The 15,218-nt window shown below is 49.8% G+C and overlaps 1 protein-coding gene across 4 annotated transcripts; it reads left to right on the forward strand.

The window, feature by feature from the left end:
• The first annotated feature begins 44 nt into the window (after positions 1-44).
• LOC115641017 (zinc finger protein 566-like) lies at positions 45-12,581 on the forward strand. Of its 4 annotated transcripts, none has more exons than XM_030544093.1 (8): positions 45-304; positions 2,816-2,902; positions 4,301-4,534; positions 5,140-5,162; positions 5,877-5,992; positions 6,297-6,329; positions 7,796-7,909; positions 9,024-12,581. In XM_030544093.1, exons 1-8 carry the CDS (start codon positions 98-100, stop codon positions 9,845-9,847), a joined length of 1,638 nt encoding a protein of 545 aa, XP_030399953.1. In that variant the 5' UTR covers positions 45-97; the 3' UTR covers positions 9,848-12,581. The 4 variants fall into 4 exon arrangements, with proteins under 4 accessions (XP_030399953.1, XP_030399954.1, XP_030399955.1 ...); XM_030544094.1 differs by having other exon boundaries at positions 9,027-12,581; XM_030544095.1 differs by having other exon boundaries at positions 5,880-5,992.
• The last annotated feature ends 2,637 nt before the right edge of the window (positions 12,582-15,218 follow it).

Below are 15,218 nucleotides of genomic sequence, written 5' to 3' on the forward strand. Positions count from 1 at the left end.
CCAATCCCGGGCTAGGAGACGCCTCTCCATTCCCCACCACAAACCCGCCTCCCCCAACCCAAGCAGAGATTAGAGCTCTTTGTATGTGCGGGCGGCCATGGCCGGTAACGGGAGCCCAGTGCTGAGCCTGGAAGATACGCTCGCCTCCTGCCCCGTGTGCATGGAATATTTCATAGATGCCAGCTGCGGGCACAACATCTGCCCGCGGGCCTGCAACCCAGACCCCCTGGAGGAGCCGGAGTGGAGCCCTTGCTGTCCTAGATGCCAGAAGCCCGTCCTGCATGTGTCATGTGCCACATACTGGGTAATAATTACGTGAGCTGGACTCCAGGCTTGTAAAACCCAGCTAGCGCTTTGGCAGAGAAGTATTGACAGAAGTGCTGCAACTGTAGCTGGCATGCTAGCCATGTGCACACAGACTGACCGCTGCCTGGCTTGTGCTTCCTCCATAGGCTTCCTTCCTGTGGAGCCCTGGCTCCTCCTTCAAAGTTCCCTGCAGGATGCACTGTGGAGCATGGTGGAGATGATGCTATTGCCCACCGAAGCATTCGAGAATCAAGAGATTGATTTAAGAATCGTGAGATTTAAAAAAAAAATAGCACACTTGGAGATCTCTTTATTTTAGGGTGACCATACTTCCCAAAGGGGAAATGGGAGATGGCACAGGGCTGGCTCCAGCCACTCGCCCGAGCCACCCTTGCCCCATGTGGGACTGGCTCCAGCTACCTGCCTGAGCCCTGGCCCCCCCCATCCCCACGCGAGGCTGGCTTTGCTGCTCGCCCGGCTTTGCTGCTCGCCCAACCCTGCCTGCCTCCTGCCTGAGCCCTGCCTCCTCACCACACGTTCTGCTACATCCCACTTTGTTGACAAAGTGAGCATTTGTCCCTTTGCCCTTGCCATCTGATGAAGCAGGAAAGAGCAAACGGGACAAATGCCCACGTTTGCCAAAGAAGTCGTGATGGGCGGGACACGGCTTAAAAAAGGGGACTGTCCTGGCCAAAACAGAACGTTTGGTCACCTTTTTTATTTTCTTTCTGGCTTTTGAGCCTTGAGGGTTCACCATGTTGATGCTTTGTAATTGCAACCATAAAGATGAGAAACTTAATTTTTGTAGAAAGTGAAAGCTGAGAGTCTGGTGTACTCACAAAGTTCTGGGGCCTTAGGGGAAAAATCACAATATATCATGAGACTTGAATAAATCAGAAGAGCTGGCCCTACGGGAATCATCAGGCAGCTCAGTACATGGGGTGGGGGAGAGGAGCGAGCAGAGGTGGGACATGAGGTAGACCCAGGAAAGTGCTGACGCTGTCCTGCCAAGGGGATCAGGACCCCATCTCCGTGGTGTGCCCCAGGCACTCTGAGTTCCACCATGGGGCCCAGAACAGGGGATGACGCAAGACACTAAGGAGAGACGCAATGGGCACAGTTCACAAACTAGAAAGAACAGCCCTTGCTGCAGGGTGGGTGTGACTGAACCAGGGAGAGGCTGGGGCTGGGGTTGAGAGATGCAGGCGGGGAGCTATAGCCCAGTGCCTACTGCAGAGCATATTGCTAAGTCTCAGCCCTTCCCCTCCCACCTCTGAAAGTAAGAGGATATTCACGGTGGGCCATTTTATGTAGAGGTGTTTACTTGGAGCCAGGATGTGAGTACAGGTGTGGGGGGGATTGAACATGTGGGGATTTTAAGAGCTGGGATTTTGGTTGCGGGGTATTTGGCTTCAGGGTGATGGGGATGTGAGATACGTTGATGGTGTGCACCCATGGTCTCTGGAGAGTATTTGGGGTGTGTGGCAATATTTGGAGCTGTGCTTGGGGGCATGTCAGGGGGTTGGAAAGGATTTTGGAACTTGGGGAGGGTGTTGAGGGGAGGATTGGCAGGTTTTGGAGCTGTGCTTTTGTGCTGTATCATTACTACTTCCAGTTCTCTCTGTTTCTGTATGGATAATCCAGCCCCCTGATTGCCATCCCCTCTCCCATCTGCTGTAGCTTTAAAGCAGTGATAGTCCAATTAGTGATCACTATTCACCAAAAGAGCCACAGTTGTGTGAATTCATTGTTTCATTTACCAGAGTACTATATAGTCATATTTAAACAGCATGATGGGAAATATTATATATATCCCTATTTAATTTATGATTTTACGGAAATTGTGGATCCCACAATATTAGACTTCCACTACAATTTTAATGCTGAATTCATGTGTATGTATGTTACCTTTTAACAGTCAGCCTCACTGAGAGCCCTGGGTGGCCGGGGCTCCGGCTGTCATCCCTACACATGGCAGGGCTCCAGCTGTCAGCCCCAGGCAGCCAGGACTCCTGCTATTAGCTATGGGTGGCTGGGGCTTCTTCTATCAGCCAGCTTTTCCAAGTTACTGCAATTAATAAAGGTCCATTATTACTTTTCTGTGATTTTCCATGTCTTGTCCGCAACTCGGCCGCAATTATATGACAATCATCCTGCGATTCAAGGATATATATATAATTCTCAAAGCAAATAAGTTAATAACTTAGTGCAAGTTAATAACATAATTGATTAATAACATTATAAAAGCATCCTGATTGGTTAATAACTTAGATTAATAATGAAATCACACAGTGTTTTACTATCATGTGCTGCGAAGAGCCACTTGAGCCTCAGTCTGAGTATCAGTGCTTTAAAGAAAGCAAGCTAAGGGCCAAATCCTGCCCTAGGATCTGTGTGAGTGTGTGCCAGGGATACTGCGGGGCAGAGGGGTCCCTGAAATCTGGCAGCTGTGACACTGTCTGTAAAATCAAACCCTCTTACACCTGGCTCCCACCCACGCTTCTTCCAGGATATGTCAAAAGAGTGGCTGGCCTGTCTGATAAAAGAGAGAGAAGAAACCAAAGCTGATGAGGAGATGCAAAGTGAGAAGCTGCTGGTAGGTGCCCAGAAACCCTTCCCCAAGGCTTGCCTGGTATCAGAGTACCCTGAGTGACATGGCAACACAGGGCTTGTCCTGCCAGCCCAGTCAGGGAACCATCCCCATTGCAGCCCAGGGAGAAGGGCAGGATTGGGCAGGTGTTGGGTAATGTGATATCCTCGGAATGTGAGTGGCTGCCATGCAGGAAAGCGTCCCCTGCTCAAGCTGTTCAGATATTACAGGAACCAGGGTTCATGTGAAAGGTGGCTCAGTGCCTCCATAGGAAGAAAATACTGGGTCCTGAAGGGCTCTTTCATCTGTCAGAGAAAAGCATAACAAAAGCCCATGGCTGGAAGCTGAAGCCAGACAAATTCAAATTAGAAATAAGACACTTTTATAAAAATGTGAGAGTGATTAACCAGTAGGACAAACTACCAAGGGAAGTGGTGGATTCTGCATGTTTTGATACCTTCCGATCCAGAGTGGATGTCTTTTTGGAAGACCTGCTTTAATCAGATACCGGTTGTTGGGTTCAATACAGGAGTCACTGGTTTGAAATTAGACAGTGTGTGATATACCGGAGATCAGCTAGATCAGTAGTTCTCAACCTATTTACCATTGTCGGCTGCACGTGCCGCTCTCTATGTATTATGCGGGCCACATCCACACTATCTATCTATCTGTCCCTGAGGCCAGGGCTGGATTAATCTTTTGTGGGCCCTGGTGCCCAGACTGTGGCCCTGCCCCTCACTCCGCCTGTGCTCTGCCCCGAGGCCCTGCCCTATCTTGGCCTCTTCCCCCCAAGGCTCTGCCCACTGCTCACGCTGGGGGGAGGGGGCAGAGAGGAGGGAGCAGGGGGCGAGGATGGGAGGTGGTGAAGAGGAGAGAGTGATGGGCTGGGCCTCGGGGGGAAGAGACTGAGTGGGGGCGAGGCCTCAGATCAAAGTGTGGGCAAACCATGGGGTGGGGCTACAGTCCGGATGCAGGGGCCCCTTCTGAGTATGGGCCCAGCACCATTGTAAACCCGGCATGACTGGTTGCAGCTGTGTGCTGATTGGGCCTTAAGCAGCCTACGGGCTGCGGGTTGAGAACCACTGGTCTAGATGATCTAATGGTCCCTCCCTGACCTTAAAATCTTAAAGGTAGAGCACTGAAAGGAAATAAAATGTGGGTTGACTGGATGGAGATTTTGTCTCAATGCAAGTTGATGAGGTTGTGGAGAGAAAAGTCCACCCCATTGTCATTAACAACATTCGGCTTTCCCCTGCCCTGAGCCCTCCATCCTTCCTGTTCTAAGTGAACTTCCCATGCACCACAAGGGATCCTGGCTCTGGCCAATATCTCCCCCCATCTTGCTGGGAGACAAATGTATGATATTTCCCTGGTTACCATGCTGCCCTCTCCCTGCAATTGCAGAAACAGACGGAAGATGAGAAACAGAGGATCCTCTGCGAATGGAAGGATCTACGTGGGTTTCTGGAGAAGCAGGAGCAGGTGCTGCTGTCCCAGGTAGAAAAGCTGGACAGAGCCATTGTCAAGAGAAGGGACAAGAGCATCTCTGAGCTGTCCCAGGAGATTTCTCTGCTAAGTGAACTGCTCAATCAGAGGGGAGGAGAGAACGGGCAGGAGCCACTGAGCCAGTCCATACAGGTGAGATTGTGCTATTGCAATGACAATGCACAGCAATTCTATGGCAGCATCTCAGCCCTAGATCCCAAAAAAGGTGGGGTTGGGATCATATCCCCTTTTTACACAAGGGGGAACAGATGCTGAGAGAGGCAGGGACTCGCCCAAGGCCACACAGTGAATCTATGTCAGAGCCAGGAATGGGATCCAGGGCTCCTGGGCACTGTAACCCCAAGACCATCTCTCCCGCCCTGTAAATGTCTATGTGACCTTAATCTTTGAGAGTGAAATTCCTCCCAATGTAGAGGACCGGCCCAGATCAGTCCCTGGGTTGAGTGGGAAAGAGGGGCTTGTGTGGGCTGTTAGCACCAAGCAAAGTTCACGCTGAATGTCACAAATGTTTTCTTCTTCTGAAGTGCCTGGGTTGCCAGTGAGGGCCTCTGAGCAGGGGTTCCCTGGAGGCTGCTGAGAGTAAATATCCCACCTGGAGGGGATGTTCACTGCTCTCTGAGTGTCTGAAATTCCCCAAATATCTGAGACTCCGATAGTGACTTGTCTGCAGGAGCGGAGGCCTCCCCCAGCCTGGGACATGTTCTCTAACTGCCTCTTCTTTCTCTCTCTCTCCCTAGGGTGTGGGCAGCTCTGAGAACAGGTGAGTTCTGGGCTCCATCTCCCTCATGGTCAGTTAGGCTTGGAAACCACACTGAATACACAGCTGCCCCGGGCCCGCAGAGTGTGACACGCTGGCTTGGTGTGCATGATCATGTCTCCCCCTAGTGGCTGCGGGTGGATGGGCAATGACAGACAGTGCTAGCTCGGCTTCTCCCCTAACACCATGTCCTCTTTCTAGCCCTGGTGCCCCCAGACACAGGGCTTTACCTGCCAAGCTTGGCATGCGCATGGGGCAGCTCAGAAAATGGCAAGGCAGAGCTTCCAGAGCGTAGCTTTCTGAAGGGTGAGCCTGGATTTCAGGTGCCCAAGTGACTCTCTGGGCTGCTGTGGCAGCACTACACCCCTGCTCAGATTTGAGTGGGCCTGCATGCTAAATGGATGGCTCTGGCCCTGGCGGCTGCCTCTGTAAGGAGAGAAGCCAGTTACTATCTGACAGCCAGTGGGGTTTCTCCTTTAGCTTAAATATTAGGGGCTTTGTGTGAAAGGACAAAGTTCAAGGAAAGCTCCCAAAATTGCCACCGTTCCTTGCCTCGGTGTCTTCCCACAGCCCATTTTGTTCTGGGCCCACTGAAGGCACAGGGCTCAAGGCAGGTGACATCATCTCAGTCTACAAGGCTTATAATCCCGGAGTTCGGGGGCTGCCAGGCTTGGGTTGTGGACCAGGCCCCTTTGTCACCCCTCTGCCTTTCTCCAGCAGGAAGAACAGGGTGCTGCAGAAGCCAGAGTCTGGGTTTGTGGAGCTGGAGAAGAGACTTGGGGATTTCTCTCAGAGAAGTACCACCCTGCTGGAGCTGCTGCAGGGATTCAAAGGTAAATGGGAGACTCATGGTGGCATCTCCTTTGGTTAGAGTAACGGTCACCCTGGAGAGGAGTCGGCAGCTCTCATGACGTCACTGACCCGGGCGCCATCTTGCGTTCCCCAGCTTGGGTGAACTGCCCTTTGCCATGGCAATAGCCCTCTGGCGCTTGCCCTGTCTGCAGTGGCTGCATTGCTGGCCTTCGGCTGCCTTGCTAGTTCATAATTAAAAGTGCAGTTACATTAATGTCCAACTGGAACATCCCCATGAATGCTGGGGTCTGAATTCTCACTTCTCTCATGTTCTCCTTCCCCTAGAGACTCTGCGACTGGAGCTGGACAGCAACATAGGTATGTGGGGGCTGACATCAGAGATTATGACATCAGGGACATTATTGGAAGCCTGAGGCGAGGCTGTTTCTGTGGGCACGGCTGGTGGGGTTGAGCAGGCCCCTTGCCCCTCCATCTCAAACCTTCCCGCTTTAATAACCTATGCCTGGGACCCCTGTTAATGTCAACATTTCACACGTCAAACCAAACAAGCAAAACATTCTCAAATATTAGAGAATTGGGAATGTTCCTCCTGGGTGCAAACTCTGAGGAGGAGGCATTTTCTGACATTCTTGCCCCATAGCTCCCAGAACCCATGTGAGAAAGATTGTCTCCCCCACATTCTCTCTCATGGGAGAGGAGATTCAGAGACACAATGCAGAGAATAATCCATCCCCATTGCTTCTGAGAGTGAGGCTGGGTGGTAGATACCCTCTGTGTTAGTAAACATGGGCGCACACTCACATAAAATGAGACTTCATAGACTCATAGACTCATAGGTCAGAAGGGACCAATCTGATCATATAGTCCGACCTCCTGCACAAGGCAGGCCACAGAACCCCACCCATCCAATTTTGTAACAACCCCTATCCCAGGACCGAGTTATTGAAATCCTCAAAATTGGTTTGAAGACCTCAAGCTGCAGAGAAACCACCAGCAAGCGACCCGTGCCCCACGCTGCAGGGGAAGGCAAAAAACCTCCAGGGCCCCTGCCAATCCGCCCTGGAGGAAAATTCCTTCCCGACCCCAAATATGGCGATCAGCTAAACCCTGAGCATGTGGGCAAGAGTCACCAGCCAGCACCCAAGAAGGAATTCTCTGCAGTAACTCAGTTCCCATTCCATCCAACTTCTCCCCGCAGACCATTGAGCAGACCTATCTGGTGGTAATCCAAGATCAATTGCCCAAATTAACAATCCTATCATAACATCCCCTCCATATACTTATCAAGCTTTGTCTTAAAGCCAGGAAAGTCTTTTGCCCCCACTACCTCCCTCGGAAGGCTGTTCCAGAACTTCATTCCCCTAATGGTTAGAAACCTTCATCTAATTTCAAGTCTAAACTTCCTAATATCCAGTTTATACCCATTCGTCCTCGTGCCTACATTAGTACTAAACTTAAATAATTCCTCTCCCTCCCTAACGTTAACCCCCCTGATATATTTATATAGAGCAAGCATGTCTCCCTCCCTTCCCAGGAGTAGCTCTCTGCCTGCAAGAGCTCTGTCTTCAGCACTGTTAGAAAGAGGGAAGAGGTTGCACAGCTGTGCTCTGCCAGAGTTATAAAATTACCCAGTGTGTGGAGAGCCCTGGATCTTCTGCTGGAGCAATGGTACACATCTTCCAGGAAACATCTGACTTCCCCCAGAAGTTTTCCAGGAACATTTGCCCATCTGTTTGGTTTATACAAGTGTGCCCACCCAGACAGCATATCTGGAAACAACTCTGTAAAACCGTAGACTCACATGTTTTCTTTCCCTGGAACAGGTTTTCTAATTCCAAAACCTGACATGATTGCTCAGGTGGAATGGGGCAAAGAACCCTGGGTGCCAGATCTCCAGTGCTCCAAGGAAAGAGAGATCCTGAGAAACACCTGCACAGGTGAGGAATGAGTCATACAGACTGGAGAAACGATCTGTCATTGCTGTAAACATCTGGGATTCCCACAAAGGCCCAGCACGCTCATCCAGTTCTGCCTCACCTCACCCAGATGAAGAGAGCCCTAACAAATTCACAGCCATGAAAAACACATCACGAACCATGAAATCTGCTCTCCCCCTGTGAACATCTGGTCTTTTGTGTGTTTTTACCCTATACTACACAGATTTCACAGGGGGAAGACCAGTGTTTCTCAGATTGAGTGTCCTGATCCAAAAGAGTGTTTCAGGAGGGTCACAAGGTTATTTTAGGGGGACATGGTATTGCCGCCCTTACTTCTGTGCTGATGTCAGAGTTGGGCGGAATACCATACTATGCTACCTTTACTTCTGTGCTGCTGCTGACAGCGGCTCTGCCTTCAGAGCTGGGCTCTCAGCCAGCAGCCATGGCAGCAGCACCACCAGCACCAGCACAGAAGTAGGGGTAGTAGTACTGCAATCCCTCCCCTACAACAACTTTGTGACACCCCTCTTCCCCTCCTCCCCCCACAACTCCTTTTTGGGTCAGGTGACCAGATAGCAAGTGTAAAAAATTGGGACGGGGTGAGGGGTGCCTATGTAAGAAAAAGCTCCAAAAATCAAGATTGTCCCTATAAAATTGGGACATCTGGTCACCCTGTTTTTGGATCAGGACCTCTACAATTACAATACTGTGAAATTTCAGATTTAAATAGCTGAAATCATGAAATTAACCATTTTTTAAATCCTCTGACCATGAAATTGACCAAAATGGACAGTGAATTTGGTAGGGCCCTACAGATGAAGATTGGTGACATATCTTCCTGGTAGATATCATTCATGGCTTCCCACCCATCATGACTGAAACCTGACCGTACATCCCTCTCCACTGAGTGTTCTCATGGAATGTGGAAGGATTACTGGTGCCCTCCTCTTTCTGTCTTCTGGGAAAGGTGGGGATGGGGTGGAATTCAGTTCCTGTTTTTTCAGTTTCCCCATCAGATATTTGGGTTTGTTACCCCCTTTTCTGTTCCCCTTTCTGAGGTTCCATGTCCCTGGCACAGGGACTGACTCCTGTCTGGATTCTCTCTCTGTCCCAGCAGGCAATGGGATGGTGAGTGGGAACGAGGAGGAGAATCCACAGCAGGAAGGTCCCAAGCGAGTGGAACCTCGTGGGACAGTATCAGGAATATCCAAAGCAAACATTTCCCAGAGTCCTGATCTCGAGGAAGCCCATGAGAGTCAATGCAGGTCAGAAAGGCAGCAGGAAAACCACCAAGAGAAGTTGCAAGGTAAATCCACTCACCAAGGGGAAGGCTTGGAGGATCTCAATGAAACAGTGATCCAGCTGAAAATTAGCACTAAAAAGAAACAGCATGAATGTGTTGAGTGTGGGAAAAAGTTCAATCACAAATCAAACCTTACTAGACATCTGAAACTGCACACAGGAGAGAAGCCATTTATATGCAGTGACTGTGGGAAAACCTTCACTCGGAGGTCACACCTCATTTCACACCAGACAATGCACTTGGGTCAGAAACCTTATCCCTGCTGTGAGTGTGGGGACAGAGTCACACGGTCCTCAAACCTTATTTCACATCAGAGAATCCACTTAGGCGAGAGACCCTATAAATGCCCCGACTGTGGGAAAAGCTTCAGTTCAAAATCAAACCACACTGTTCATCAGAGAATCCACACAGGAGTAAAACCTTATAAGTGTGCTTATTGTGGGGAAAGTTTCATTCAGAGCTCACACCTGGTTGTTCATCAGAGAACACACACGGGAGAGAGACCCTATACATGTCCCGATTGTGGGAAAAGCTACAAGGCGAAGGTTGCTCTAATTTCCCATCAAAAAGTCCACGGAAGATGGGAGCTCTCACTGTGGGGCAATGGATCTGTACCCACCTGCAACAAACTATAATTTGCTTCATTTGAGGGTGGATCTGGATGGGACAGTAGGTGGCTAGATGGTTTAGGTTCCAGTGGATGGTGGTGGAGGCCAGAATAGGAGGGAGCACTAGGTACTACTGGGGAGATGGGTCATATCAGGTTCTGGGAGGGGAGCAGGTGATGGAATCAATGGAGAGTCATTTCTGTGGGTTCCGCACACACTTTCCAATTTAGAGAAGGGGTAAACTAAAGCTCCCTTGCAGTTTCTCTTGAAGACATATCAGCAGCTCCTAAGGCCTCTTGGGCAGGGGCAGAGGCACATTATTCAGGAAAGCAGCAAGGGGCCTGGTGGGTCTGTAGTTACCAGGCAGTAAGAGATGCTGATCAGAAGTTGCAGAATTTTAGCATCATGTTCAGTGTATTGTACATCTGTGCAGACACAAACAGTCACTGGAGATTGGGGGGATTTTAGGTGGAAATTCCCTGGAGAGGTGGGGGTCTTTGGGGGATTGCACAGATCCAGTGAGGGCAGTATGGTGTAATAGTGAGAGCAGGGGGAATTGCGACTCTGGACTCCTGGGTTCAGATCCCAGCTCTGAGAAGGGCGTATGGTCTAGATTAGAGTGGGGGCATGGAAGTGGGGGTCTGGAATGCTAGGTTCCATAACCAGCTCAGTTCCTTCCCTCCTCTCTGTGCATCTCTTCCTCCCATTCCCACCATGGGGATAATAGTAGATTCCCACCTCCCAGGGAACCATGCAACCTCACTAATTACTGTGTGTTAAGAAGAATGTAGGTACCAGAGCAGGGAAAGGTCCTTAATTGACTGAGGAAAGAGAGGACCATCAATCAATTTAATGGCATTTATCTGGATGTATTGCAATAACTTTTGAACACCGCATCCAATTGGGCCGAACCCTACTGAGTCTCCAATTGTCTGTAAATCAAAGAACTAGTTGATTACGGCAAATCCCAAAGGAATGTGGTCTTTTTGGAAATTGAGAGCCACTCGGATTGATCTCTGGCTAGGTGCTGAAGGTGGTCTATTCAGTTTATATCCATCTCTGGCCATCTTATTCGTGCCACCAAAATTTTTGGTTCCCATGTGATCGTTGGCTGTGTAGTGGCATTCTTTCATACACACACTTTGAAACTTATTGGTCTTCCTTTCTAATAATATGTCCACACCAAGAAAGCCACTGAAACCAAACCTGCACTTTTGGAGGTGGTTGCTGGATTTGGCTTCAAATAACCTCATTTCTGATTTTGTCCTGCCTCTGGATTGGGAGCAGTTGTTGCAGATGGTGAGAATGTGATGTTCTTCAGTCTTCCTCAATGCCCACTTCCATACAATAGAACTAATAGAGCCAGGCTTTTTTAAAGCCACAGTTTCATAGCAAACTTGATGTCACACCTCCCCACAAAGGCCGCTGAAAGGCCCTGAAACACGGCAACCACTGCTACTGTATAAGTGCCATCTTTTGAGCATCCTGCAGCCCTGTCCATGACACTGGCCAAATATTTGACAGTTGTCATTTGCTCAGTCTTCTGTTTGGACAGGTTAATACTGAGCTGGTTGCAGTCTGGAGCTGGAAGCCACTGGGGATTAATAACCAGACCAATGTGCAATTGAGACTGAGCCAGCAAGACAATGTCATTGATGTATTTGAGATCTCAAAGCAGAGGGATATTCAGCTCAATTCCACCCACTTCTGCCTCATCAAGTTTATTCATCAACTAATCAGTTGTTGACACTGAACAACGATGGTGTCAGAACTCAGCCTTGTCAAACTTGCATGGATATAAGACATTATGCTCTGTATCTGCTATTGACTCCAACGCAGCTTTCCCTTCCATGACAGAGTTCTTCTGTCAAGGATACCCAGGGATGCCGAGTCACCTCATCAGATCCTATAGCCTCGCTCAGTTCACTGAATCAAAGGGCTGGCAGAAATCTGTACCATGGCTGTGCAACTTATCAAGTTCAGCCGTCTTCTCACATAGCTATCTCACGGTAAAGATCTGGTCAGTCGTGGAACAATGAGGTCTCAAGCCACACTGTGAATATCGTGACCTTCGCAAAAGTGCTTTGTTAATGCAAGACATTAACACAGAAGTGAAGATTTTCCTCAGAACTGACAACAGCATGATGCATCTATAATTGCTGCATTTCCACCTCCCAGAGAACCATGCAACTTCACTAATTACTGTGTGTTAAGAAGGATGCAGGTACCAGAACAGGGAAAGGTCCTTATCTGGCTGAGGAAAGAGAGGACCAACCATCAGTTTGATGGCATTTCTCTGTTTATCTGGCTGTAACACGATAACTTTTGAAAACCGCGTCCAATTGGGCCGAACCCTAACAAGTCTCCAATTGTCTGTAGATCAAAAAACTGATTGATCATGGCAAATCCCAAAGTAACGTGGCCTTCTTGGAAATTGAGAGCCACTCTGGCTAGATGCTTAAGGTGGTCTAGCTGTATATTCAGTTTATATCTATCTCTGGCCATCTTATTTCTGCTACCAAAGTTTGAACCAGAATAACACCCTTCTTCCAGTCATGGGGAATGGTATTAGTGCACTGGAGGGTCTGGAAAAGCCTATGCAGCCAAAGGACAACAATACTCTCATCTGCCTTCTGCAACTCAGGAGTGATGTTACAATCTCATTGATGGCAACCATTGATACCTTCCAGCCAACAACACCCCACATCTCAGCCCCGTAGTCCCAGCAGAGATTAAAATGTTGAGGGGAAAATGGAAGCCGCTGGAGCTCTTGTTATGGAGGTGGGGGGGGGGGTGGACCTGAAATAGAGACAATGGGAGGGAGGCACACAGGGAACTTGCAGGGGGAATAGAATGATGCAAGGATCCCCTAGTGCAGTGGTACCCAAACTGTGGGGTGGGCCCCCCCGATGGGGGCGTGGAGGAACGTTTGGGGGGGTGCAGTGGGCCAGGCCAGCTCCCATAGGGGATAGGGAGGGAACACCACCCAGCCCCATCCCACCCCCAGCTCTGCTCTGGCCCTACCCCCAGCTGCGGCCTTGGCTCCCGGCCCCACACCTGACCTTGGCCCCAGTCTCGCTGCTGCTCCACATACAGCTGGGGGCCGACTGCAGCTCTGCTTCCAGCTACAGACCCATCTACAGCTGCAGCTCCAGACTCAGCACCCTTGCCCCTGTCTGCATTCCCCTCCCCCTGGAGCTGTGGCCCCACTCCTGGCCCTGGCTGTGAGGGGGATGTGGACAGGGGGAAGAGAGGGGTGTGACCCTCAAAAGCTTGGAGACCACTGCTCTAGTATATGCAGTTAGCTCAGCTGACAAACAATGAAGTGTGCAACTCTCTGGTTACACCTGTATTTTTTTATTATCTGACACTCTCCAGTTCTTTCCCTGCTCTCTTTGTCTGGGTGAGAGGTTGCTGTGCAGACAGGAAGGACTGTAGCTGGATTCCCGTGTCCCAGTTTTCAGAGAGGGGCTCCAGCTCATGTTATCACATACTAGGATGATTCCTTAACTGCCCTGGGAGGGATTTTTCTCCATGTTTCTGGATAGGGGCTGGGCGAGGTCTTGTTCTTCTGGAAGTGCAGATTTTGTGGAGTCTGTTTCTCATGGAAGTCTTTCCCTCTACTGGTTTCTCTTTTTCAAAATAAATTAATAATAAAATATTTGTTGTACATCCTCATCTCCCCAGGCATGTTCATGTACTCTGGTTCCCAAAGCACAAGGGCAGAATGCTAGTGTGTTAGTGGTGCATTGGGACATCACTCAAGGATATGGCGCTGCTGGGGTGGCATGTACCTTTGCTTTGTATTGCCTTATTTTTAGAGGTTTCAGTTTAACCACTCTCCACATTCTGGAAGTTCACCAGGCACCACACTGAGTGATCTTAACTCTGCACTAATTTAGTTTTGGGGCAATTAATTTATAAAAAATATTTTTTCAGCACCTCCACATACCAGAGTCCAGCTTTCCCCCTCCCCAGACTCTAGCACCTTAGCAATGATTATCCTGGCCACAGAATTCCCTGGCTGCATGTTAGTCATTTCACCTCCTTTGCATCGTCTCTTTGTCTCTCATCCCTTTGCCTGTCCAGTCTGGTTGTCCATCCCCAACTGGCCTCCCCATGGAGAAAAGAGCGTCATTGTGGGTGCTGCAAGTGGAGTTGCTGGGGAGAGGATGCAGGAATAGTCCTGGGAGCAGCATGGAGTCGGTGGGGCCATTTTTTCATGGGGATGGCAGATGTGGGGGATAGTTGTGGATGTGTGGGGTTGGAGAAGACAGAGACAAAGCCCCCAGTACCTTCCATTGCAGAACTGTGGCCCCCTCCTCACCCCACTCTTCCCTGCACTGTACCAACCCCTTCCACATTTCCCCTCACTCCTCTGACTCCCAACTGCACAAACATCCCAAACAATACTTCCCTGAAACTCCCTGCAATGTCTGGGATTTTTTTTTATACTACCATCAGAGAACAATCCCAATATACTGGTTAGCTTCCCACTGGTAGAAAAAGCATAAGTGCCCTCGGAGGATTTAAGTCTCACTTTTCTACTAACAGGGTCATAGTTCATAACCACCTCAAACGGTAACAGTTGCTGGGCCACAGTTTTGTTCATGTGATCCAGTAATGTGGGTATGGATGCGTAATAGTGTCTAGGAAGAAACTCCATTTCTTAGCTCCACGGGTGACTTCAAAAGAGATGGTTTCAGTGATGCTGTTCCAGTGGTGCAGGTATTGTATTTCCATGCACCTCACATAGGCACTGATTCTGTGGGTTCTCCAGGGCTGGAGCACCCATGGAAAAAAATGGTGGGTGCTGAGCACCCACCAGCAGCCACCCTATCAGTGCCACCCTCTCCCCCCAGCACCTCCCATGCGCTGCGGCCCCGCTGGTCAGCACCTCCCCCCCCCAGTGCCTCCCACCTATAGGCACCAACTTTCCCTGGTGCCAGTGGATGCTCACGCCCTCCCTGCCCTGCCCCCATTCCAACCCCTGCCACAACTCTGCCCCCTCCCTGCCCCTATTGGACCTGTTGCCGGCAGATAACTGCCTGAGGCCAAGCAACAGCGGGGGGGGTCCGTCGCCTGGTGTGCCGCGCCAATAAACACACCAGGGTGGAGAAGCAAACCAAGTTTATTTGAGATTTCAAAGCGGTGCAGGGAGATTGACTCAAATCAAGCACACCTAAAACAAGCAGTCTGTTCCTTTATATCCATGAGAACTTTTTTTACTGACTAGCAATTCCCCGTTTTCCCTCCCTCCTCCTCCTTCCTCCCCCTGTAGCAATTACATAAGCACAGGTGCATTAAGTAATCTTGGCCGCGGCAGCTCGTTAGTAAGTTTTCCTTCTGCAAGTTATCTTGTTCTTCTGCTAAAGGTACACAGGCCTCATTATTTCTG

Source organism: Gopherus evgoodei, unplaced genomic scaffold (assembly GCF_007399415.2).
Source record: "Gopherus evgoodei ecotype Sinaloan lineage unplaced genomic scaffold, rGopEvg1_v1.p scaffold_33_arrow_ctg1, whole genome shotgun sequence".
Taxonomy (NCBI): domain Eukaryota; kingdom Metazoa; phylum Chordata; order Testudines; family Testudinidae; genus Gopherus; species Gopherus evgoodei.

What these genes read in the sequence shown, in the direction of transcription:
- LOC115641017 (XM_030544093.1), top strand. Translation starts at nt 98, where the DNA reads ATGGCCGGTAACGGGAGCCCAGTGCTGAGCCTGGAAGATACGCTCGCC. An exon ending in TGCAAAGTGAGAAGCTGCTG is followed by an intron (nt 2,903 to 4,300) that starts GTAGGTGCCCAG and finishes CTGCAATTGCAG; the next exon opens with AAACAGACGGAAGATGAGAA. An exon ending in GCTGCTGCAGGGATTCAAAG is followed by an intron (nt 5,993 to 6,296) that starts GTAAATGGGAGA and finishes TCCTTCCCCTAG; the next exon opens with AGACTCTGCGACTGGAGCTG.